Source organism: Lichenostomus cassidix, chromosome 9 (genome assembly GCF_008360975.1).
Source record: "Lichenostomus cassidix isolate B80296 chromosome 9, HeHo_3.0, whole genome shotgun sequence".
In the NCBI taxonomy this organism is placed as follows: Eukaryota; Metazoa; Chordata; class Aves; order Passeriformes; family Meliphagidae; genus Lichenostomus; species Lichenostomus cassidix.
The window spans coordinates 16,325,860-16,351,669 of NC_139490.1; the positions used below are offsets into that span (position 1 = coordinate 16,325,860).

At 39.4% G+C, this 25,810-nt stretch overlaps 1 protein-coding gene across 14 annotated transcripts in view; it reads left to right on the plus strand.

Annotated features, from left to right (window-relative positions):
• The window catches only part of DOCK10 (dedicator of cytokinesis 10), a 146,873-nt gene that overhangs the window by 83,097 nt on the left and 37,966 nt on the right, over nucleotides 1-25,810 (plus strand). For 13 of the 14 annotated variants that reach the window (XM_085069637.1, XM_085069624.1, XM_085069630.1 and 10 more), the window contains exons 9-25: nucleotides 1,270-1,355; nucleotides 3,107-3,190; nucleotides 4,090-4,245; nucleotides 5,779-6,000; nucleotides 6,729-6,851; nucleotides 7,472-7,554; nucleotides 12,997-13,119; nucleotides 14,406-14,485; nucleotides 15,596-15,783; nucleotides 16,411-16,476; nucleotides 17,250-17,342; nucleotides 19,103-19,226; nucleotides 19,378-19,496; nucleotides 20,149-20,235; nucleotides 20,781-20,873; nucleotides 22,926-23,044; nucleotides 25,598-25,667. In XM_085069637.1, coding sequence (XP_084925763.1) covers nucleotides 1,270-1,355; nucleotides 3,107-3,190; nucleotides 4,090-4,245; nucleotides 5,779-6,000; nucleotides 6,729-6,851; nucleotides 7,472-7,554; nucleotides 12,997-13,119; nucleotides 14,406-14,485; nucleotides 15,596-15,783; nucleotides 16,411-16,476; nucleotides 17,250-17,342; nucleotides 19,103-19,226; nucleotides 19,378-19,496; nucleotides 20,149-20,235; nucleotides 20,781-20,873; nucleotides 22,926-23,044; nucleotides 25,598-25,667 — 1,916 coding nt within the window. The remainder of the gene's footprint in view (nucleotides 1-1,269; nucleotides 1,356-3,106; nucleotides 3,191-4,089; nucleotides 4,246-5,778; nucleotides 6,001-6,728; nucleotides 6,852-7,471; nucleotides 7,555-12,996; nucleotides 13,120-14,405; nucleotides 14,486-15,595; nucleotides 15,784-16,410; nucleotides 16,477-17,249; nucleotides 17,343-19,102; nucleotides 19,227-19,377; nucleotides 19,497-20,148; nucleotides 20,236-20,780; nucleotides 20,874-22,925; nucleotides 23,045-25,597; nucleotides 25,668-25,810) is intronic. The other variant, XM_085069627.1, reaches the window with a different exon arrangement.

The following is a 25,810-nucleotide window of genomic DNA, read 5'->3' on the forward strand; positions in this document are numbered from 1 at the left end:
GTGCTGGAGAGTGGTTAGATCAGTTCTTTCTCCAGAATTTTGGTTTTTTTAAAAAATCTGGAGCTAATAATTAAAAAAAAAAATTCCAGCTGTGGTATATGGCTCTTTCTCTGAAAGCTTTTTGACTTTTACTTCTTGTTTTTTTTAACTTGCGTATTATGCTTTCACTGTGGAAGAACGAATTGGATGCTCTGTTATACTGCAATCTTCATGTGGTACTAACTCATTCCTCCACATAATAAATCCACATTCAGTTTGGATGAACTCCAGCTGAAATTCTAAGGCTGAAAACACTTGAAACCTTAATACAGATGTAAAATGCGTGTGCTCTGAGCTGAGTCAAAGCTTTGAATCCACATGCATCTGAATCTTAGGGATGTTCAGAGCTAATTGAGCTCCTAGCCTGATGTTTATAAGTTCTAATTTTGGAAGGACAGGATACTCTTCAAATAGCCAAAGATGTTTTTACAACTTGGAGGCACAACAGACTTGCACTTCAGAATGAGAGAAGTACTTTTGAAAATCCCACCCATAAGGAATATTAATGAAACAGGAAGAAATATGTTCATAAAAGGTCAAAACACAGGCTAACAGAAAACAGAAGTCTCTACTGGTAAAATAGCTGATAACAAGCAACAGGAATGTGCTATGGAGTTAGCTTGTCAAAAGACATTAGGCTTTCTTGGCAAGAAGAGCCTTAAATGACTGTAATGACTTCTTTCACATGGGGCTGAATTACCTAGTGAAAACAGCACTCCCTGGTGATCTGAGTAAAGCACAGGGCTTGTGTACAGTGCTGTGCTCTGGATCCATAGATTTGCAGCTCATGGAGTCTAGACTGCATCCCTGCCTTTCCCAAAGAGCAGGTGAGGTCCTGCCTGCCCCACTGAGCACCCCTTTGCTGGTAATCAAAAATCTTTTGGTTGACATAAACCTTTGGTGTTTGAGGTGTTGCCTCAGAAGGGACTGAAAGTAAAAAGTGTCTTTGTCGTGGGTGTGAATATTTGTCATGAATGAATGTGCTGGATGTTTCACTGAGTAGTCAGGCCTTCTGTTTGGAAGCTTAAATATAGACTGAGTTACAGTGAGCAGCAGTGGGAGGTGAGGTTGAGAAGGACAGAGGTTTACAAGAGCATCGCTTCTGTTTGGTAGCCCGATGAGACTGAAGGGAATAAAAAGAAATAACGTGGGAATAGGGGTTTTTATCTTTTAAACCCAGTGGTAAGAGCAAGATAAAACCATTTTGTGTATTTTTTTCTTCTCTTCAAGACCCTGCAGAAATTTCGGTGAATTATGATTGCTCTCAAGAAGAGGCAGATTCTTCAGAGAACACCTTGCACCCGGATTTTGCAAAAGTAATGGATGTTATTTTTCTTTAAAGTTTGGTGGAAAGGACTTCGTAGGTGAAAAATGCCTGCCAATAGGTGATCATTAATATTACAAAAGGTAGAAAAATTTTGCACAGTCCATTCCAATTGTTAGAGATGCAACAAAAGACACGAATAATCTTTCTGAACACCTAATCCTTTTATTTAAGTGAGAATATCTCCACCAGATGTAAAGAAAGTAGGTGCTCCACAGAGCATTTTGATTTAGACCTGTGAAGTCAGTAACGGTCTGGTCCCTGCAGTTATCTGTGAAATATTTGCTCATCTTAACTGCATTTCAAAAGAGTTTGGCCCTTGGAGACCCAAGATTTCCTGAGTGACTGGCAAGGAAGAGAGCTCTGAACTGCTCCTTGCCTTCTGTAACTTCATTGAAGGATACATGTGCTGTCAGGGGAGGCATTTTGTCCTCTGGAGCTCATAAACTGCTTCATGTGGATGAGATAATTGTAGATGGTGCTAAGAAGCTTTTTAATGAAAAGCTAGATTGGAAATGCTTCACTGCTTTCTCTTAAACGGATGTACAATCTGTTTGTAGCCTTCTGCCAGTGAGCTGCTGCAGATATTGTCTGTCTGCACAGCCAAGTGCTGTTTGAGGATGTTACTCACACAGATTTGAACTGAAGGCTGTCTGTGCAATTGAGGACAGAATTTTACTGTAGTTCATATTCATATATGTGAAGTGGTCGCCTAGAATGCGAAAAAGAATAAAAAAATCAGATCATCAAACAAAATAAAGACAAAACAATCAAGCAGATAAAATGTAGTTTATGTATTAATAGCAGCAGAGTGTCTGTGGATAGATTTTTTCTAATGGTTTAGTTCATGCAGATATCTCAGGACCTGAACAAGAGAATTGTCCATGTCAGCTATGCGTTGTACTCAGTCCTAGGCAACCAGAAAAGATGGGCACACTGTTAACAGTTCGGAAATTAAAAAATTTAAAAAAAAAAAGGAAAATCGAAGTGAGAAGAAAGGCTGAAGGAGTTGAGCATGTTTAGACTGAGAATAAAATTTCAGAGCTATCCCAAGGGATCTTTAAGGGGAAGGGAATGTGCTGGGCTTACTTTGCATATTGGATAAATTAGCTTAAATAGCAAGGAAAGGAGTTATCACAGTTAGACAGAAGGTTAAACTTTTAGAAGGTAGGATAGGAAAGTAGCAGGTGGCTTCAGGAGGTTAAGCTGGTTTGGTCAGAGAGCTGAAGCATGTGTCTGTTGGAAGGAAAATGGGTGTGTCTGACCCTGTCCTGGGGCAGAGGGTGGGTAGGAGAGAACTCCCAGCCTTTCCTTGGGTGCCACTGCGGTCTGTGTGTGCCCAGGCTGTGAGGCTGAGTGGCATTTGCTGCTCTCCTTTCTGCCCTTCCCTGGCACAGGTGTTTTTCTGCAGGGCTGGTTTGGTGGGGGTTTATTTCCCTCAGCTTGGGAATCTCTAAACTGATTTTGGTGCAGTGATCTGACATCTTACTCAATGGATAGCATACATGAACATACAAGAGCTTGAATTACTGAATTGATCTGTTTTGGGATTCCTTAGAAGTATGTCATGGCCTGAAAAGCCCTGCTTCACAAGCAAAGAGTGTTTGGAGGTGCTTTGGGATAACTGCTGCAGAAGTAGGAAATGTTCTTATGAGTGAAACATTGATCATTCACTTAGAAGTCTAACAAATCTATGGATTTCTGTTCTTGTGCAGAAAACTAATTTATTATCTGTCACCACAGTACATCACAGAAACAGAAGAAACAGTGAAAGCTTCTCGAAATACAGAGCGACTAAATCTTTTCTCTTTGGATCCTGATATAGCAGTAAGTGATTTTAGTTTTTTTTTTTTTTAATTCTTTAAAGTTTTAAAATACAGGTGGCAGAAGGTGAGTGGCTTAGCTGAGCCAGCAGAGTGGGTTGCACTTCAGCAAGCAATTGGGTACAGCCAAGGCTTCAGCTGTGGAGAGAGAGGGAAGCTCACTGTAATCCACAGAGATTTCTGCATGGACTCTACACTTGGACTGCAGAAGGGTTGAGGATGGCAGTGACCTCTGGAGGGCATTCAGTCCAGTCCAGCTAAGCTCTGAATTAGCTTCAAACAAGCGTTAAAGCAAAGTTTGACATTTAATGTCGGGATCCAAATAACGTTATTTCTTGCACTGAATGTGATTTAAATAGAAATTTCATTCTACTTAAAAAGAAGGCTTAAGTATCAGTACTATCAGTATATATTTAAACTTGAGACTGCTGTCAATCAACTATAAGGCCTTTATTAAAAGTATTAAGCAAATTGAAAGAGGGATGTGGTATATGAGTAATGGGGAAAGAGGGAAATGCTTGGAATCTCATTCTGAAACGTGGTGTTAATAGTCTGAAAATGTGAGGTTTTTTAATACATACAAGGAGATTAAAAGCTAAAGTTTCAGAAACAGTAAGTAAACAAGAAAAACGTCTGTTCTAAAATTATAGGAAACCTAATTTGAATCCTTAATTCTGCCTCTGACGTTATATATGTCTGCAGGCAATCTTTTTGATTTGCTTCCTAATCTGTAAATTAGGACTAACACTCATTTACTATAGTAATACGAAGATACCAACAGTGACTTTTTGAGGTTTTCAGTGGTTAGATGGTTACGTGGTTAGAAAGACTTTTAAAAAGCTTACCTAGTTTTGGAATATGGTGCTTTTTCCTATGTATAACAAATTGCCCAACTTATTTCAGGCATTGAATCCTCAGAAAAAGGAGTTTCCAGGGACAAACTCTGTGATAAAGCCATTTGAAGAAAAGCCTGCAAAGAGGATCCTGATAACTTGCAAATCCCTCAGTTTGAATCTCCAGGCTTGTGTTACTGAAAATGAAAATGATCCTTTAACCAATGTAAGCCTTTCTTATTTCCCTATGATTTTTCTCTTTTTCTTTTTTTTTTTTCCTTTTTTTTTTTCCTTTTTTTCTCTCTTTTTGTGCAGGTGTTACTTGGGAAAGAGAAGTGAAAGGAAAGCTGTATCACACATGCATACTGCATTCACTCCTCCTGCCCTTACCATCCCTTTGGACTAAATAATGAAACTGATTAACTTTTCAATAGATATTTTGAAGTTGACTTAGACTGCAGAAATTTAGCTACAGCTTGGTGGAGAATTAAAAATGTTTAAATCTTTGAGGATTCTTAACAATTGCTGTAAGAAAAACAAGTTTAAACTGCCAAGACCTATGTAGGGAGGCAATTGAATATCAGTTGCTGGGATTTTTTTGCTGTTTTTCAGGGAAAGACCAGGAACCATGCAGATAAAGTTACAGGAGAGAAGGCAAAATAGAAAGGACAGGATGTTTCATCTAGTGGAAAAATCCAGCTAAAACCAGGACACAACAGAAAAATTTGCTTATTCTTACTGTAAGAGAAAAGGGCATGGAAAAGTGAGATGTAGATGTCAGTCTATAGCTTTTGGTTAGTTCTCCTCTGAAGTAGGAAAGTTATGAGACATCAGCATCCCAACAACTCCACTTTCATACATTACATATGAGGCATTGATTATGTTTGTTGATTTGTTTGTTTTTCATTTGACGATGACCTCTACAGTGAGTGCAAATTTAGCCTGATGTAATCAATATATTTTTTTGGCAGACTGGAGTAACTGTTTAAATAAAGTCATGATAACTGCACCAAGGGCATGCAATATGCACTGCAGAGGCTGAAAAGGCATAGAATATTGTACCTGCTATGTACTGCTCTTTATCTCCACAGTTGAAGGTTCTGATTTCTGGCCAGCTCAGGTGGTGTTGTTCTGAGGCTGATTTATTCCATCAGAACTCTGGATGCTCTTTGGAGGTTACTCTCAGTCACAGGACTGAATTCCCTGGTACTGTGCCATGTGATAAGTGGGCACTGTCAGAGTGGTTTGAATGCTCTTGGTTTCCCAGCAAAATGGAACATGTGTTTCCCACAGAATAATACACCCACGCTTTTGTGTTTGGACCAGTAAACATTTTGCATCTACTTACATTTGTCATCTTTGTGTTGCATTTCTGACGATCCCTGGAAAGCCCACACTCGCTCTTTCCTCCTTTATAATGACTCTGAATCTACGTTTGAAAAATCCTGCAGTGTGTTTTCTGGGGCTCTATTCATTTACTCTAATAATTAGTTAGCTATTTGGTTTTGGTTCTGTGAGTTTCTAAGCTGTCAATTCCTCTTCTGGCACCCTGTCAGCAAATTATCTTTAAAAGCCCCTAAAATCTAGGTTGGAAACTAGTCTGGGATGTCTGCAAGCATGTGTTTTTAATGTATCTCATAATTTGTGAAATCATACTTGTTTCCTTTCTTTTTTTTCTAATTGCAGAAACTATTAATAGATAGATGTTACCCCCATTGTCTTGGTTACTGCTATATTATGTTTCTGATATTTTCTCCAGGTAGAACCTTTCTTTGTGAGCGTGGCACTGTATGATGTCAGGGATGGCAGGAAGATCTCTGCTGATTTTCATGTGGATCTGAACCACACTCTTGTTAGACAGATGATTTCAGGTTCTTCATGTCCATTAGAAAATGGTGCAGTTGAAAATATTGACTCCAATGAAATGGAAGAACCACAGGTCAAAGGGTTCCCAGAAGAGTGGCTGAAATACCCCAAACAGGTATTCCATGTGTGACTTTCATGGCTTAGTGACTCGTGTGACTTATTTTAGTTCAATGGTTTTCTTTTTCATTGGAGAGTTTACATATACTACTAGTGGCTCTTGTTTTCAAGAACATTCTGGTTTTGGTTGTCAGTTGTACACAGCCACTTGCTTTCTGAGCTCCCTGTATAGACCATTTAGAATCAAAACTGTGATCACACTTAGTGTCTCTTATTTAGAGAAACCACCCATATTTCCTGGCCTTTTTGGGTCCCTTTGCTGACCTCTCCCAACCAGCCAAATAAAATCACAACTCAAAGCAACACCTAAATGCTGCAATAATCTCAAAGTGCTTCCACATGCTTGCTGTTGTTGTAAACTGTGTGCTGAGCCACCAGGGGTTACCTTTTCTCCTCCTTTCATTCCCCTGAGCAATGACTGATTCAGGCCAGCTTTTGGGTACTGCCCAAGAGGAGCAGTTAGGTTGGGCCATGCTAATGTGGTCATGCTGCTTTTTGGCTCCAATCAATCTGTTTGCAAGGTGCTGCATGTGCACAAGCTGACTTCAGCACTAGCACGAAGATTTTCTTTTCCATCTGGCTGTGTTAAATAAGTAGAGATAATAATCCTTAATAATCCTTTCTGGATTTGGTTTGTTACTGTTTCCATCGACAGAGAGCACTGCCAGTATTTCCTTTCTCCTGTGTAACTGTACACTTTTGAACTGTTCTCTCTTTTATCCACAGGCTCTTTTCTCCATAAGTAATCCTCACTCTGAGATTGTACTAGTGGCAAAAATAGAAAAGGTGCTTACAGGAAACATTGCCAACAGTGCTGAACCTTACATTAAGAATCCTGATTCTTTTAAGGTAATGTAACAGGAGCATCAGTTCCTTCTTTGCAAGCTTCAGCTGTTGGAAGCTGAAGGCATTGCAAATGGTGCTGACAAATCTCAGCAGTGTGTGGTTGCTGAACAGAACAAGCTCCCAGGAGCCCCATGCTTCAGAAAGCAAATGTCCAAGTTCCCCTGACTGAATGAATGAAGCACCATTTGGTCTGCAACATGCAGATCCATGTGTGGTGCATTCCTGTACCGGTTATGCCCTAGTAAAGGGATACTCTCTTTCAGGAATCCTTTAGAAATTATAAGCTGCTGAACTTTGTACATGAGCAAAGTCAGGGGAGGCACCTGTCTGTCTGTGAGAGCAGACACTGCACCTGCATTGGGTAATTACAGAAAACTGGAATAACAACTTTAATGCAGTTCTGACTAAAGGGGTGGTGACAGGGTTTCATTTCTCAATAGCATCATATTCATCTTGTGATGTCTCTGCTGTCCACTCCGGAACCTTCTGTTATGGACACTATCAGGCCAAATTATTTTAGGGACACTGTAGCCTCTTCAGCAGAGAAGTACTTGTATGTACAGTGCAGCAGTTCAGATCTTAAAATTAAATGGATGAAATAATTCACATTTCCTTTTTTGCAGTGTGCACAGAAAGTGTTAAAATCCAATAAACAGTTCTGCAGCAAGCTGGGCAAATACCGTATGCCATTTGCTTGGTCAGTGAGGTATGTATTCATTCTTTTCATGATTTTATAAGCATCTTATAGCTTATACTCATGGACTTCTATCCTTTTATTCTTTTCCACTTTTTCTGCTTGAAGCTAAGCAAAGCTTTCTCTCTAGTCCAGGACCCCAGAATATCCTGCAGCTTTTTTGTTTCGTTGCCCTATTTTTCTCACAGCTAAATGTCAGTTACTTGCTCATTAAATGTTACTGTGGTGGAATCTTTTCTTCAGGTAGGTACAGAAGTTGCCAGGGAGTAGCAAAGGTAGCTGATGGAATATCAATTTATTGTGAGCTCCACCATTCATTAGGCACTAAAAATTACCAAACAGATATCAAAGTCAGAGTTCCCACAAAAATTTCCTGCAAAGATGATTGTGGTCTGAAATAGAGTTGCAGTGGCCACCTAGAAAGTAGGTGCACAGGTGTGAAGCTCTGTTCTTGTTTTGATGCCTGTCAAGTTTTAAGAAAAATATAACCAAGGACTTGAAGTGGTTTGGGGGTCATATTGAGGGATTGTGGTTCAGGTACTCTTGCACTTTTTGTGGTTAGTAGGCGATGAAGTACTTTTATTTTCTCATTTGGCAGGTCAGTTGGGTTTTATTGCAGGTCAGTGCAGTGGCAGTAATGGATTTTTGTTCTTTCTCTCTCTCCTCCTGTAGAATTTCTTGCTGGTCTCACCTCAAGATTGAGGCACCCCTGTGGCCTTTTGATCCCCTTTTACCAAATATGGCTTTTTTCCATTTGTTCTCCGTTCAGTTTTCAATGTAATTCCTTTCCCTGTCCTCTGCCATTTTTCTTTCTCTGTCTTGTGTAATTTCTTCAACTTACTGCTGCTCTGGGATGAGAAAGCTCCCTGATGGAGACTCTCCTGTGTGTCTCTGTCACAGCTCTCCCTTCTTTCTGCCACGTGTAGAGCAGGGAATACAAATTTTTATATTCCCTATAAAAAGGAAAGCTGTCAATTGCCAAGTGAAAACACTACTCCTTCTCTGTGGCTTCTGTTCTCAGAGTAGCAGGCCTGGTGGAGAGCTGCCTGCAGCTGTAGGGAGAAAGGACGAGCAAGTGCTGGGTGAAAAAGTCATGTTGTGGCATTGCCCATGGCTATGAGAGAGAGCTTGGTGGTGTGTGCTGCTGGTGTGGAGCACTGAGCACCAGAAGGGCATAGTTTCCCATGACATGTGCTGGGGAAAGCTTCTGATTTTAGAATATGGTGCATAGATGCCAAAGAAGAAAACATGCAGAGAAGTATGGCCATTTGAAGGGTTCATTTATATTTTATTTACATATACATATATTTTATTTACATTCCAGTAAGAACAGAAGATGCAAGTGAGTGCTGAAGAGAAAGGCAGATAATGTGTCATCGCAAGCTCAAGGATACTAATGAATATCTGCTATTTCTGTGTAGCCAAAGGACCATTCATCAAAATCATATTTATGGGTTGATTGAGACACATTTCCCATGTAACAGACTGTGCAATGGCAGGAGGTGCAGGCTTGGCACCAGACTCACCTGAAGTTTCTTATTAACTCTGTCCTGCCTGCCTGTGCCCTGTGGCAATACCATCAGTGATATGTTCTGCAGCTCAGCCCTTCCTGTAGCTATCTTTAGGTGGTATGATGATTTTGACTAGCTCAGGGTCTGGCTAGGCACTTGTGGGTAAAAAGAAGGCTAGAACATTCTTCCACAGCTTCAGCAAATCCTGGCAAAAATAGAATACAGAAAGGTTTCCTTCTCATTTTGAAAGAAGTGTGTTTTCCTTACATAAGATTCTCCAAGCATCAATCCCTTGTTGCCTTGTGAGAGGGAGTTGGCAGGAGCAGGATTTGGGCTGTGTGTGCCCCAAGTGCATCAGCAACACTCCTCAGCCCAGAGCTGTGGCTGCAGGTCTGCTCTTGCTGTGCCTGAGGAAAATCTTAACAAACATGAGTGAAGTTTTGCTGCTATCCCTCTGTGGCAGGTAGCACCCTAAAAGCTAGGGTGCATTGAGAAAATTCAAATTCCACACTCATTTACATCTGCTTTTGTAGTAACATTGCTCAGGACTGACTTCGGTAAAAGCAAAGTATAAAATCTACTCCTGTTTTCACAGCTTGAAAATAGAAGTTTCCACGTGAGGGTATTGCACTACAGGGGGAAAAAATGGTTTGGCTATGATAAATAGCAAAACCCTGGGTTTGGAAATGTGTTTTCCAGTTAGTTCATTCTGGCATTAACCACACTCCTGTTTTTGTGTGGAAATTTTCCCTCCTTAAAGCAGTTACAGATGGCCACAGTGCGATTTTTACGTATGCATTCAGCAAGCCAGACTCTTGACAGTTGAGTATTGCACATGTGACTGAAACTCTTAATTAGCTCCTGTGGCACCAGTTTGTTAGCATTGCTCAGAAGCATGACTCAGGGTTCTTCCCTGATTTCCTGCTGGGAAATCTGGTGTCTGTGTGCTCTCGCAGGTATAATTACGGTATGTGTTAGAATTGCAGCGTGTCAGAGTCTCATATTCCTGCCAGAACTGCCAAAGTTTGCAAATATCTGCCTCAGCTACATATTGTAGATGTGGGGGGAAACTTTAATTCACAGAGATTAGTTTTTACAGTCCTACTCCTTCAGCCCTTCTCCACCCTCGTAAACATCATGTTTTAGAGCCTAATATTTGAATCCTTCAGCAGCTTCTGCAGCTGCTGGTTCAGTTCAGCTGCTGTAGGTTGTGGTAGCTGAAGGCAATGAGACTGTACTGATTTCCAGATCTTCCACTGCACATCTTCCATTGAATGTCTAACCCTGGAGTTGAGCAAGTTTCCCACAAATCATAAACCACTGCTTCAAATGTACCTTTTTCAAAGTTAAATGATGAACAATGTGTAGGTGTTCTGTGCTCAAAGAATTTTTAGGATTGTGGACAATCAGCTGGTAGACAATGTCAAAAGAGCAGAATCATATAAACACTTTGAATACTGAGATGATCTTTCAATTTCTTTAGTGGAGTCTATTAAGTTGTTTTCCCCTAAATTACCACCTTTAGAATCTCTACAAGATTTTAGTTCTGGGAATTTTTTCTTGTTGAAATATCTCAGTAAAGAAGTACCCAGCACTAAGGCATTGTTAATGTATTAGACAAGTATTGGACTCAGGGACTGTAGAAGTTTTTAAAGCATTTCCTTCTTTTGATGTGACAATTGTAGTTTTCAAATGCCTTCAGTATCTTCACTGTGACAAGGAGCACTCTTGTTCAACCGGCAAGGATCCAGCAAAACATGGGATTGCAGTTACTTAGCTGCAGCTATAACACATTCAATACTTGCTGCTCTGGCAACTCTTCAACTTTAATGAACCTGAAATGGGGGAATGGAGACACCAGTACAGTTTGACCAGTGCATAAAACACACCTTTTTAGGAAGGGTTATCTTGTTTTCAATGGACATCTAAATTATGTAGTTGTAAGAGCTTTATATAAATGGAGTATTGTGTGTAAGTTGGAGAGATAAAAATACTTCCCTGTTTTGTAGTGGTTTCATGCCTTTAATTTTGTCCTGGGTGCATTATTTAGGTTGGGATATGCTGCTGAACCAATAAGGAGCAGTCCTAGAGGTAGAGCATGTGATACCCAGGGAGCACTGGTGCTGCAGAGCAGTGGTTGTAGGCAGAATGACTCTCTAAAGCCCTTCTGACTCCAAACCAGTGAGCAGGACTGGACAATCATGGAATCTTTTGGGTTTGAAGAGACCTTGAGGATCACAAAGCTGTGTCCCTGAGCCTCCTGAAAGGCAGTGCTCAACACCACTTAGAGTGAGCTACTTAGAGCTTCTTTTTGTTTTTACACTTGCACCCCCAGCCCTTCCCTGGTGAGTGCCCTCACACCCTGCTGCACTGAGCAGGGCTCTGCTTGGTGTCAGAGCCTGCACTGGAATTAGCTCATAGTCTCCAGCAGGGCCTGGGTTTGCTCAGCATCACATTGCAGAGCCCAGTGGCCCAGCGGAAATCACTCACCAAATGTTTGGTCCTCTCTGTTAGTCTGGAGGAGGAAGCAGTGCCAAGTCCAAGAAACATCATAGTGTCACCAATACTGTAATAATTATTTAATCTTTTTTTCTTTCCTTTTTCTTTCTTCTGACAGCAGTTTAATAGGATTTGTAGAGTAAGTGGTGGCTGCCAGAAATTAGGTCTGGTTTCTCCCTAGTAAGCTTTCTGACATGGTGTGTTGGTGTGGACTTTATTCCCTCTAACAGCTGGAGGCAAAAATATGATAGAAGAGAGTTGATCATTTTCAACAGTTGCAAAGAAATGAAATAGGGGTGCTTCTCTCAGTTAATTAAGTTATGGTGCATTTATACTTATTCTTGCAATCCTCTTCCAAATGTTTGCTCTGTTATTTTGCATCTGGCAACAATTTGTCCTGGCATCAATTCTTCTTCTCACTGGCAGTGGAACAGAGGAGTAAATTAAGGAAGCAAGATTGGCCAAATGATTCACAGAACAGCACTTAGTGTCAAGAACATTTTACTTTTGTTAAGCAATGTTTTTTCATACTACAGTTGAATCCAAGGTTCATTAATTTGGATAGTTGTTATATTATCTGGTCCAGCCAGCATGTGTGACCCTTGAGGGATATACAAAGGGCACTGGAATGTCTTAATTAAATCCTGCAAGTGTCAATGAGCAGGAATGGAAATGTCTGGAAATGTTTTCCTGTGCACACAATTGCTGATATTTATTGTTCTCAGTTATAGATGGGTATCCTTCTTTTCCAGTTCGTTGGGTGCTTTGTAGCTGGTTCATCAAAAATTTAGTTGGTGCTCCACAAACTTGTTTTGTGAAGGAATGCTAAGACACTGTGAGTTGGTGCTGTGCTCCTGGAGGGCACAGGACAGATTTAATGCATGGGAGCATTCATTGAGGTCTCTAACCTGCTTCTGCAAAAGCATGTGTTTCTTTATGTGGTAAGAGTTGGTGGCTGGGATTTGACAGCTTGCTATGATTTCTGTTATTTAAAATTATAATGATTTTTCCTTGGATAATGATTTCTTGGATGAAATTACCTATGGATAAAACTACCTGTTGATGCATTGAGTTCTTCAAATTGATTCCTTCAAATAAGGAATCAGTCTCTTTGTTGAAGGGAGGAGTAATGTCTGTGATGGGTGAGAGGCTCTTTCTCAAAGCAGGTCTGAGGTCTTTGCAGGACTGGGATGCACATGAAATAAACTGAAATTGCCTGTGCTCCTACAAACATAAAGCTTGGCAGGGCTCTCGTGGGTGAAGATCTGTGGAGAGGCAATGAATTTGTGTAAGAATTCGTATCCCAGCCTTGTTAAAAGATCATATGGCAACTTCAAATGTTCAAATATATATATATATATATATTTGGAGAGGAGAGGAGATATAAATATATATATATATATGGGTGAGTGTTTATAAACATGTTGTTTTTCTTTTTTTATAGACCAGTGTTTAAAGATAATCAGGGAAATGTTGACAGAGACTCTCGATTCTCACCTTTATTCAGGCAAGAAAGTAATAAGGTTTCCATGGAAGATTTGATTAAACTAATAGCAGAGTACAGAAGGTAAGGAAACATTTCTAATTTGCTTTGAAGCTTTACAAAGCTGTGCAGAATAATTTTCACTGTTCTTTTTTCTTCATTTAATGCAGTGTGCCAAAGTGGCTGTATTAAATTATATTACATTAGTGTTTTTCACATTAGGTTTTTACCTGCCAAAAAGTGCTTGAGGTTGGACTTTCCAGGAAAATTGAAACGTCATTTGGCACATTAAAGTAAACGTTACTATAACCTAAAAATAGTGATTGCTTAAATCAGCTTCTGTCAGGGGAGATGCAGGTGAAGTACCCAAAACCAGAGCATTATCTCAGGGGGAAGAAAACAAGAAAAAATAAAAAAAGGGTGGCAGAGATGCAAAAGCATTATTTATAGGTTTCCCAGTTCCTTGCTTTTGTTTGTTTGATTCTCCATGGTAAACTGAAGAATAGACATTGAAAGTAAAAACCTTCTCCAAGATTTTTACAGTCTGTAAATTACTGAACAGAGGTTTGGCTGGATAGTCTTCCATACAGGTATAAATCAGATAAATCCTAGAGCAGGGTCTGTGTTTATACTGGAGAAGTGACATGAGAACTGAACCATGTATTTCTTCTTGTCCCTTCTACCCTAAATGTGCCTAAAAATGAATTAAACTGAATAACTTATGTTCCATTTATATTAAAAAAAGAAACATAGAAAGTTTGAATGCCAGCTATGGGGCTTGGATCATGTCCTTAACTTCTTGTGCCATCTCACTGTTACTGGTCAGGACACTTCACTGACTATTCATTAGTATCACCACTGCTGTGTTTGTGTCTCTAAAGCATCTCCTAGACAAAAGAGATTTATCACCTTGGTTTTGGCACTGCTCAAATTGCTGGGGCACAAGGAATATGTCTTGGTCCCTTTTCAGCATGGCACTTGCAGAAGCCACAATGCTGTGAACTCCTCTCATCCAAGTACTCATTGAATTCCTTTTAGGGAATATTCCATTCAGATTTGAGAAAGTAAAAGTAGGTAAGTTAATTCTTATAAAGTCTGCTTCATCACTTTCTTCCTCTTCCACAAAATAAGTTTGCTTGCAAAGAGAATGTAGGAATGAGACCAGGAAAAAAAAAGAAACCACAAACCAAATCATATTTTATTTCTGCTGTTACATTTGATTAGAGTTTGTCAGTAGATGTGTGTTAAATGTGTCTAATGTATATTTATGTCTTAAATCAGGGTATGTTTTTAATTTTGGATTAATTCCTGTGATGGTATCATCTCTGTTGTTCTAATTTTGTAAAATGTTTTCATTTATCTCATTGCAGAGCAGAGAAGATTAGCAAAATACAGACTATACCTGGCTGTTTGGAGATTGCGGTTGATTGTGTTCCTTTGGAACATCCAAGTATGATTCCACTTTAAAATTAATTATTCTCATTAAATAGGACACTCTCATAGGCTTTCCATCCATAATTGTGCCTCGAGACAATTCTGACAGAAGTGTGCATTGTATAGGAAAATGTATGCAGGGGAGGGTTTTTGATTTGTTGTCATTTCATTAAACCACTCTTTGTTTCATCCTGTAGCTGGCCAGATATCCCTCAGTTTTCAGTGTGTGAAAGACAAGAAAGAAACCACACTGCTGGAGCTGGCCTAGAGCCACTTCTCCCCAGCCTGCCTGGGTTGCAGAACACCTGCATTACTCTGAAACTGGCAATTTCCTCTTGTACTAGGTTAGAAGGAGGTAAAATTTGGCATGGTGAATGTGAGGGATCAGCAGCTTCTTTCAGCTTCCTCACAACATGTTGGTAGACTTTTCCTGGGGGCCATTCTGTGGTTTGAGGAAGGAATTTGTAGGCAGAGACTGTCCAATGGCTTTTCCCAGAAATAGTTCTGATAGCTCTGGACATCTCCAAGTTGGTGAACCCTCTCAGCCTGAGTTCCCCATGAAGTTTAATGCTTCACTTATTTAATGGCACAGGAAGAGAAAGTATTCTCTGTCCAATTTTAATCTCTCCCAGTCTCAGTGACAGAATGCTTATTTTCATCTTCTGTTTCTTGATCTGATTTCAGTTATCCCAATTGCATCATATATTTGATCTAGTTCTGCACTGCTCATTTCTTCATTTTATTTATTATATTATTAGGTAATAGAAAAACTTGAATGAGCTGCTGAGCCGTAAAATTGATTAGAAGTATCATCACTCAGTATGTTCTGTAGAAATTGTGCATATACCAATGGGGCTGTTACAGCATTAAATGTCACCAAACACTGTGGGTGTCAGAAGAGGTTACCAATGCTGTACAGTTTAACTCAAGTGAGAGAAACCATTTAAGAATGATATATTGCAATTGTTCTGAGGTAACGTGTAAATTTAAGGCATTTCAGCATTACTCATTCTTTGGAAATGGCAGCAGGATTTTGCATGTTCCATCTCAACACTACTTATTCTTAGTAGTAAGACTGTAAAAAAAAACACTATATATGATGGTTCTCTTTTCTTTTCTTTTGAAGATTGTGTAACTTCATCCTTTATTCCAATCAAGCCATTCCATGACATAAGGGAGCATCAACCTACCGTGGAAGTTGAGGAGTTTGTGCAGGAATCAACAAAATATTCTCGACCTTACAGAGTGTACAAGAACCAAATATACATCTATCCAAAACACCTCAAGTATGATAGCCAAAAACACTTCAACAAGGTACAGCTTGTGACTGATTCAGGCCAATATGGAGTAGTAGTGCATTGCATGAGCTCTTGTAGGAATGAAGGAGTACTTATAAAGGAGAGGAAAATGGTGATGTCAGTGAGCTGGCTCTTCTCCATTTTCTGTTTTTGCAATCATAAAATATTGATACAATTTTAATGAGTTGAATCTGTGGGTTAATTTTAAGTTGTATCGGTGATTTAAAGAGAGATAGTGTGGTAATACCTTCACAGTTTTCAGGAGGGCTTTATGTTAATGACATAATGTGTGCAGATAAAATTAATCTGGCTAATGTTTATAGTTCTTAAATGAAACCTGAGTACCACTTGTATTTCTATGATGGTTGAAAACTAATTAAGGACAAAATATAAATAAGTCCTGGTCACTTAATAGTGTGCTTCTACACAGTCATTCTGAGGCCTGGCTTGCATTTTGTCTGTTTTTCTTGGAAATTTTATTTCTAGAGATATCACTGTGGCTTACGGGCATTATAAATATTGATACATCATCTGCACGTTTCTCCTGGATTTTGAAAAGACCTAATTCAGCTCTGTAGTTTGCCTGAGTTTTTATGGATGCCCCATTTCTGATCTAAGCTTTAATACACTCCTGTCTCTCCAGGCACGGAATATAACAGTGTGCATTGAGTTTAAAAGCTCTGATGAAGAAGGAGCAAAGCCACTGAAGGTGAGCTGCACGAGAAGTATATTGAGAGGATGCTGATTCTGAGCACATAGAAAATATAGGAATAAGGGCTGTACTAGAACAATTAAAGAGTGGATGTTGTCATACATCCCTCTGACTGGTGGAGGGGAAAAATAATACTAGAAAACCAAACCGTTTTTTACAGTGCAACTTGCTTATTCTGGAATTTACCATCTATCCTACATTTCTCACTGAGCTCCAAACACTTGAGTGAAAAGAGGCACAAAATTAGAAGGACCTGAGACTTAATTCTTAACTTTGCTACTGCTTGAGGGCTGTTACATAGTATAGTTGTGGTCTAGTTTTCCCAGCAATAAATAAAATTGCCATTACTCAGTAATCGAGAGTGCCCAGACAGGACCCTGCCAGAAAGGAGATTGTTAACAGGGATAGCTTTTTTAACTTTGGAAAATCAGTAAAAGCACTGTATTGTGTATTGAACTGCATAAAAGTGAAATAGATTTTGTAAAGCTTTTTGCAGAAAACTCTGAAATTGATAACAGCAAGGAAGAAGTCTAAGGAGTCTGCATTGCTTAATTGAGCATAGGGTAATTTTCACAGAATCAATGGACTTTTACTGGAAGTGTGTATAAAAAAATCCACATTTGAGCACTTAAAACATTTCTTTTAATATTTGATAAAGTAATGATCAATCTTTCATGACACTGTTTTGAATGTACATGCATATTAGATATACCAATATAGTGTCTTCAGCAGAACTTCACAATATAATGAAAACATGTTACTTTTCTCAGTGTATTTATGGGAAGCCAGGTGGACCATTATTTACAACATCAGCCTACACTGCTGTGCTACATCATGCCCAGAATCCTGATTTCTATGATGAGGTCAGTCTGCTTTTCCTTTCATTAAATGTCTGCCAATCCCATATGTTTGCCAATGAGACAATAAAATATCTGTACAGAATGGTTCTGTTGCAATTGCCTGTGTGTCTGTAAGGAGCTGTGCTATGAAGATTGACAGGCAGCCTTACATTTGGTTTTCTCTTTTTAAATCAACTCAGTGAATTGTTCTTTTGTAAGATGTTCTGAGTACAGTTAAGATGCTGTAGAATTAATTAGGAACAGTCCAGCTCTCTAAAATGCACGTCTGGATTACATTATGGGTCCAGCTGCATCTCTGAATTTAATGGAAACAGTAAACATTATGATGAAGTGTGGAGCCAAGTGTCAGAGCAAATCCCTCTCTGAGATATAAGATCTGCATTGGGGTATTTTTGTTGATCCAGTGGTCTGAACAGAATGTACAGTGACGTGTGGTGGCTGCAGCAAGTCACTTAGCTGGTGCTTTTGAGGATGCAGCTACAGAATAGTTCATATGGTGGCCTTTGCCAAATGTTAGTCTCACGTGCATCTTTATGTTTCAGCACCACCAAGTATTGATTCCCCAGGCTTCCTGCAGGTGAACTTAATTTCATCCTAGCAGTGACTGGTGTGTTTGATGGCCTGAAATGTCAAGTGTCTCTTCTGGATTTTCCACTACTGCTTTTTGTGTAGTGATACGGCTGGCAAACAGCATAGAGTGTATAGCCAGCATTTTCCATACTGTTCTCTTAGTCAGTAAAATCTCCTTTTTCAGTAAAAATTTATTTTGATAAAATGTCAGAGGCAAGATCAACGGATAATGTACAACTACATGAGAAGTATGTAAGATTCATGTTTAGAAACTGAGGTGGAACTTAAAGCATTACATTTTCAGAGATACTGAAAACCCAGCTAATCCTTTACCAGATGTGGTTTGGGGTTTAACATGTGTGCACCTGTCCTAAATGGCCCTAGTTAAGCTAGTGCAGAATGTAAAAGAATGTAGAATTTTAAGAAGAAAGTTGTCTCAATCTCTGCGTCTGAGTGCCCATTTTATATCTATGTTTATGGTATTAGGTTCTTACCCATAAGCTGATTTAACACTGGAAGCATTTATGAACGATTTCTAACCCTTACTTTAGCACAGGATTAGCTTGGATAAACTTCTTCGCAGCTTACAAGAGCCAAGGGTCATTTTTATTACTTCTTGTGGTAACATGTTCTGATTTGTTTGTATTTTTATTCCAGTAGGTGAATAATACTTCAAAACCAGTATGTAGGCATTCATGAATGGCATGATATGGGATTTAAGACTGAGCAGAAATCATAAATAAAAGTTTATTTTCATGTCAGCCTTTATTACTTGGTCTTTGCCATGAAATGCCGATGAAGCAGTAGCAGAGATGTCATTTTAGTTTTCAGTTTGGTTGTCCTGAAAATACAAGCATGGTGCTGGCTATTTATGGCTGCTAAAGTGCAGGTGATCACTTCTAAGCAGAGTCCACCACTCTTTAGTTCTGTCTTCTTTCATCTTACGGTTTTTCATCGTTTATGAAAGTATTTCTCCACAAGACAAAGTGGAAAAAAGCTGTTTTCAGTAAAAGTGATCATTATAAACAATTTCATGAAGAGAACATTTATTACCGTGGGGCAAATGTTACCCAATAAAGGCAAGCAATACTTAGACCTCTGTGTAGAGAAAGATGTCACTCATTTAGCCCATCTCTGATGCCTGGTTTAATTGATTTTTAAACTAAAGTGAGGTGTAACATTTTACATTTCAGGTGAAAATTGAACTTCCCACTCAACTCCATAAGAAACACCACATTCTGTTTTCATTTTATCATGTCACCTGTGACATAAATGCAAAAGCTAATGCCAAAAAGAAAGAGGCTCTGGAAACACCAGGTACCTGTAGTAGAATTACTTTCAATTATAAATATAAACTATGTACATTCAAATAAGGATTTCAAAGTTTTTGGCTGGATATTATTGTCTTCCTTTGAACTTTAGAAGCTTGTTTTTCCAAAGAGTCCTATTTGTCTATTCTTGTGCACAGTGGGGTATGCCTGGCTTCCCTTGCTGAAAGATGCCCAGCTGGCTTCCCACGAGCACCACGTGCCAGTGGCCAGCAGCCTGCCTCCCAACTACCTGAGCCTGCAGGAGCCAAGTGCAAAGGTATTCATTCACACTTCATCTTCTTCACATGGCACACAGCGTCCATTTGCAGGTGTTTTACATGAGATCAGATTCCCATTTGCATTTGCTGGGGACTGTAAATGGTAAATAGGGTGTCTGGTTTAGGATACTCATTTTCTTATTGAGTGTAGGAACTAATATGTGTAGCACTGGCCTGAGTGTTGTATGTTGCTGATTCACAGGTATATATCAAAAAAGTATATTTTATGTATTTTACAATGTTATAACATCTCAAAATGTGGATCAGAGTGGTCAAAAAGAAATCTTTTCACAAACTGAGGCCATATGACATTCATTGTCCAGCTGATGTGCTCCACAGTCATGATTCATTCCCCAGTTTTGTGGTGTGATATCATATTTTCCTGCTGATCCAGTCCAACTTGGATTATTTCTGCCTCCTTGTGTTTGTTTTGCTATTGTCATGAGGACAGGGTGGGGCAGGATCTGGTCCCTTGAATGGTAGCACTGGTCTTGAGCTGAGAAGTTTGTACTGCAGTGATGGTGTTGGTGCAAGCACAGCAGCCAGAGCAGCTCATGCACACTCATATGCTAAGCTATGCACTGAAAATTTGGTGTAGACTTGAATAAGTAGGAATTGGTGGGTGAATTTTGTTTGGTTTTGTTTTAACAGCAGATTGGCAGTGATGTGAAATGGGTAGACAATGGGAAACCACTTTTTAAAGTCTCTACTTTTGTTGTATCAACAGTAAATACTCAGGTAAGCCAACATTGCTCTTAGCTCTGTGACCTGCTTACACATAAAGTGTCAAGGAAAGTGTCTAAAAGGGGTTTTAAAATGTGTGTGGATTTGTTTCTATAACATTTAAAGATTATTTCAGTGCAGAAGGGCAAGAGGCCAGTGATGGAATACACACTTTAAGGATGGAATACACGATTCAAGGAAAAAATTGTTTAAGATTATACCAACTGAAAAATTGTGGAATATCAATTTAAACAGCAAGAAAATAAATTGTAAGCACTAGGAAGAAAAAAAAAATCTGGCCTTTGAAACCCCTTAGATTGTGAGGAAAAAATTAATCACTGACAACACTAAAAAATGATTAGTCAAAGTGCTTGGAATTTAGCAAGCTGTGCTGGCCAATGGATTGGACTAAATAAATTGATTTTCTTTCCATGACTCCAGTATAAGATGGTGGGGGCCAAGTGTGTTCCTGGGTGTCACGGGTGATTGCTGTAACCAATTTCTGGTACTGAATTCTAGTCATCTGTAATAGAAATTAATGTGAATGTTTCCTATTTTAGGATCCATACCTGAATAACTTTTTCCATCAGTGCCAGGAAAGGGAAAAGGATCTCTCTCAGCCTCCTACCTCAAACTTTATCAATTCTTGTAAGGTAAAGTAACCTGCAGCACGAATTGCTCTACAGAATTGTATTTAGGGCTTTCTCTCAACTCATCCCTCACTGCAGAGCTCTAACCATGGTTTACCAGGAGGCAGAGGGTTTGTGACAGCTCCAGTTAGGACACTTGATGTGGCAGATGCGCTGCTGGTCTGACAGATGCACTGCTGGTCACACAGCTGCCTCCCATCCCCTCTCATTTAGAGCAGGGCTGCATCTCTGCCAGCAGCTCTGGTAATCCAGCCTATGCCAAAGCTCACATCCTGTTAGGGGATCCAGGAATGTTGCTCCAGTGATGTCTGGGGAGGGGAGTTGAAGCCTGTAGAGCTGCAGTATTCCTGCTAATCCCCTCTTGCCTTAAATAAATTCTATCCTTACCTCCTCTAAAAACCTGGATGCTATTCAGAGGGCTGCTCTGGGTATTTTGTGTGTATGAATCAAGGGTGCTTGTTGCCTGTCAAGTTCTGAAACCAGAAAGAACATCATCTGCAAAGATGAAATGAATAAGCAAGAGCTGCATTAAATGTGCCTGTATTCAACAGAGGTCAAAAACTCTGAGAAGGGAGGAATATGACAAGCAAATTAGAAGAGCAGCAGGTAAATGTAGGGCCCTAATTCTTCACCTATTCATGAGTGCTGAAATTCAGAGTCTTTGCTGTGCTTGTGGAACATTGACAGACAGATAAGCAGGAAAACTGAAGGTAGATGTGACACTGTTCCATCTCTGAACTGTGACTCTGAAGCATCATACATGTGACAATTGTTATATTTTCTTTCAGCAGTCAGTAAAATCCAGCAGGTGTTTGAGGATTTAGATGTTACCATCATCAAGGTGCTTTCTTCCTTTCCTTCATTGTTGATGTTTTCCTGTCTGAGTGTACCTTAATCAGATACAAGCTGCTTGGGAAGAGATTTTTGCTTTCATAAGCAAAGAATAAGTTCTGATAAATCGTGATGGTTCTCTGGACAAATCCAAAAGGATGGCCACTACTTTTGTTGGTAGATGTAATTCTACCTGCAGACCTGAAAGGAGTGCCTTTGTTTTCAAATACTGTCTTAATTTGAAGAAATTTCTAAGGTGTGTGTTTACAAATCAAAGCATCAGTGTTATTTAGAGGTTATACCTCTACAGAATTAAGTCTTTAATTAATTTCTGGAAAGCCATTGACCATATTGGACAAAGTTTAGGAATCCATAAAGGCTTTACTACTGTAACCAACGATAAGTTGGTTATCTAAACCACCAGAATTGCACTGTTCTTTATTTGCTGATTGTAGTTTACCTTTCAAAAATATTTCAGTAAATTTATTAGAAAACAGAGTCCATGTTGTACACAACAAGGAATCAACTATGCAATGTAATCAGAGACTAAGTAATCTTCTGCAGGGTATTTTGCTTTTATTTATAAATTGCTAATACCTCCATTAGAAGTTCTGAAGTTATTTGGAAATGAGTGAAATAAAAAGCTAGGAGAAATTCAAAGGAGTTTGTTTGTTTTTTAGTAAGAACTCAGCATCTTTCTTGATTAGAGAAGATGATAAAATGTCTATCCAGTCAGGTTTTTGTGTTAATACTACTTTTACCACAATGCTTTTAACAAAAGTATTTCAGCCACACCAAGTTCAGTTTATCAGATCTCTGCATAAAAAGAATGAGTTTTTCTAAAATTACTAGAAAATGCATCTTTTGAAAGTAGTGCTTGACTTCTTTAATTGGGCTTAGATAAGTATCTTTAGTGAAATACAAAAATTGGTTTGGGTTTCTCTCTCTCTCTCTCTCTTTTTTTTTTTTTTTTTTTCCTTAAGTCAACATAGAACAAAATACTGGAATTCTGAAATTTGGTCAAACCTGCAGTTGTGTTGATGGCTGTATTTAAAGCAAACTTCATGGGGAACCAGTTCTCTGCTTAGCTGACCTGTTTTCCTCCTGCTGTTACACCAGTGGCTGCACTGCATTTTGCCTGGTGAAGCAGGAAAGCTGCATGGCAGCTGTCACCTTTCATTGCTTATATTGCAGGTCTCATTTTCTTTCTTATATCCCTTACAGAATTTGCTGAGGATTGAGAAGATCCATGTAATTATGAATTTTCTTCCCGTAGTCCTGAATCAACTCTTCTGGGTTTTGGTGCAAAACAGTGATGATGAAGTTACAACAGCTGTGACCAGGTATCTGGATGATTCCTGTGTGATGTACAGAATTCACTCAGGAGTGCAAATGCAGGTGTTAGTCCAGTTAGAGCTGCTCTATGACATTTAGACTTCAGTAGCTGAGAACACTGCTTCCCCCTGAGCACTGGGCGCTGCAGATAACACATGGAAGAGTGTTGGTATCATGTGGATGGAAATCATTGGCCATGGTGGACATGTCTGTCTACCCTGAGGCAATCCTAGGGAAAGGTCTTATTCCTGAGGAGCAAAGAGCTTCCTAACAAAGCTGCTTTTCAACTTTGGTTTATATTCTGACAGTGTGCAGCTCAGCATCTTGCTGCATCCAGTGCAGAGTGAACCAGCCAGGTCACACTGTTCAGGGGCATTTTTTAATTAGAATGTATCAGCAACAGCTGAGAAGCAATAGAAGCATTTTCCAGAGAGCAGGCAAACAACTGGAATGATTTGCTGAGTCTCTCACCCCTCACATAATGAAATTGTCTTTATTGATGCTGTTAATCAAGGCAGCAGGAAAAAAATACTGGAGAGATTATTATTATTGGTCTCTGCAGGAGGGCAGAAAGTTGTGCCATGTTTACTTTTGGCCACAGTGGTGTTTTTGTTGTACTTTTGCCATTTGCTAAACATGGGGACTACAATACTACTAGTAGGAAAAAATTACAGCTGTCCTCTGCAACCCTGTTAGACTAATCTGCTGTCAGTATTCTTTCCTTCCACAGATTGTGCTTCAGAATTAGTTCCTGAAGAAATATTAATTAGGAAAACTTACAGGGAATTCTGCTTCCTTGTTCCTTTCTTAGCCTTGGAAAGCTAGATTTGCAATATGTTTTATCAAGGGGTTATGGCATTTTTCAGGGCCAGTTTTTACCACAGCTAGGTACTAGGATTACAAGAATTTCAGTTAGCTGACTGGAAATATGCTGTAGAAGAAGCAGCTGTTTAAAATACAGTTTTAATGATTAGATGGGAAAATGGAAGGATGTTAATTTTTTCATGCTTCAGATTTTGACTATATACCCACTTGGCCAAAAAAAAAAAAAGAGGGATTCTCAGTGTTTTTCTTGCATGTGTGGTGGCTTTTGTGCTAGTAGAGCTGATGCCAGTGGGAATATGCATGTGTGCTGTGTGTCATTCATTGACATGTCCTATATATACACACAGTTTCATTCTGAATAGCTTGAAGCAGCTTGCGTTGAACTTATTAAAAGCAACAACAACAGAATGAGAGCATAGATTGGCTTATGAGCTGGAGAGGAAAACATTATTCCTTTTATACTTATGGCTATTTACTTGTCTGGGGGCCCAGTCATGTCATCATTTCTGTGTCACACTTTTGCCAGAACTCATTTCAGTTTCAAATCAGAATGAAGGTAAAAAGATCAGAATAGGCACAACTAATTCTGTCATAGATTTTGTGTTTTGCTGTGTGTTTTACTTCTCCTATTAACAGCAAAAAATGAGTTAAATTAAAATTACTTAAGGGAATTACAAGGCTTTTGGATCCAATAATAAAGAATTGCCAGAAGTCACTCAAATCACCAGACTAGTCAAAAGGAGTACTGTATGTGGACCACAGTCTGGCATATTATTAATCTATTTTAGTCATACTGTTACCGTGCCTATCCCTGAATTCATTAACATAAAAATAAGATTATAAAATAGCAGAGTCTTTTCTATATTAAGTATCCTGAGAAAATGAGCTCCCAATAATCAAAAGAAAATTATACGGCCAAGTTGAAGAAGACTTCTTGCCCAGACTTGTGTTTTCTGAAACAGGATGATCTCAAAGATGGCCCGGGTACAAATTGAATAGAAAATTTTGCTGAAAGTCTTGGTCTCATGTAGTGCCATCCCTGCTGTTAGTAGGAGCTCAGGTTTTGAGAGTGAGTGGCAGTGTGATCCAGGCGATTTTCCTCCCTGTTGCTGATCCCCAGGCTCATTTGTGGTCCCTCCAGGAGCTCAGCCTCTCCCTGCTGGGCAGTACCAAGGGTGCTGTGCTTGGCCTGAGTGCTGGGGCTGAGTCCAAGGCTGTGAGCAGACAGTAATGCAGAGGGACCTGCTGGGGCATCAGCCCAGCCTGGTGCTTGTCTTTGATGAACAGTGCCAGCTTAAGCCAAGTATCAGGGAATTCACACAATTACAAACATCTGAGAGAACTTAGCAAGCAGCATTCCTGGAGAAAGGTGCTCTTGCCTCTCTGTCCATTAGTGTACTCTAATTTTTGTTATTCCTCAGTATCCAAGGTATGTATAAACTTCAGTTAGTTAATATTGTTTTTTTGTGATGACAGTACAGCTATTATCCTTAACACTAGATTCATTTTCTTAGGTGAATGCATATATAACAGCACAGTCCAAGCAAGTGGAAAGTCCAAGGGATGACTGGCTTTTCCCCATGGACACTTTTTGCACATACAATTCATCATTTGCATTACATCCCTCATGCACTGTTTTACATGCACTTACATGAACAGGACAATGTGATGTATCAGGTAGTCTTTCTCTGCCTTATGACAGAAAATAGCTCAATTTTTATTCTTCTGTCTTGCAGAGTTCTCACCAACATTGTTGCTAAGTGCCATGAAGAGCAGCTAGACAACTGCATCAATTCTTACGTGACGGTATGGCTGCTGGTGGAATGTTAATATGTTGTGCAGAGATGGGTTTGGTTTGGTGGTTTTGGGGGATTTTTCCTGTTTACTCTTAGTCATACTTGTTTGTAGCTTTTTCTGCATTTGCATCATAACTTTCTGCCAATGGTAAC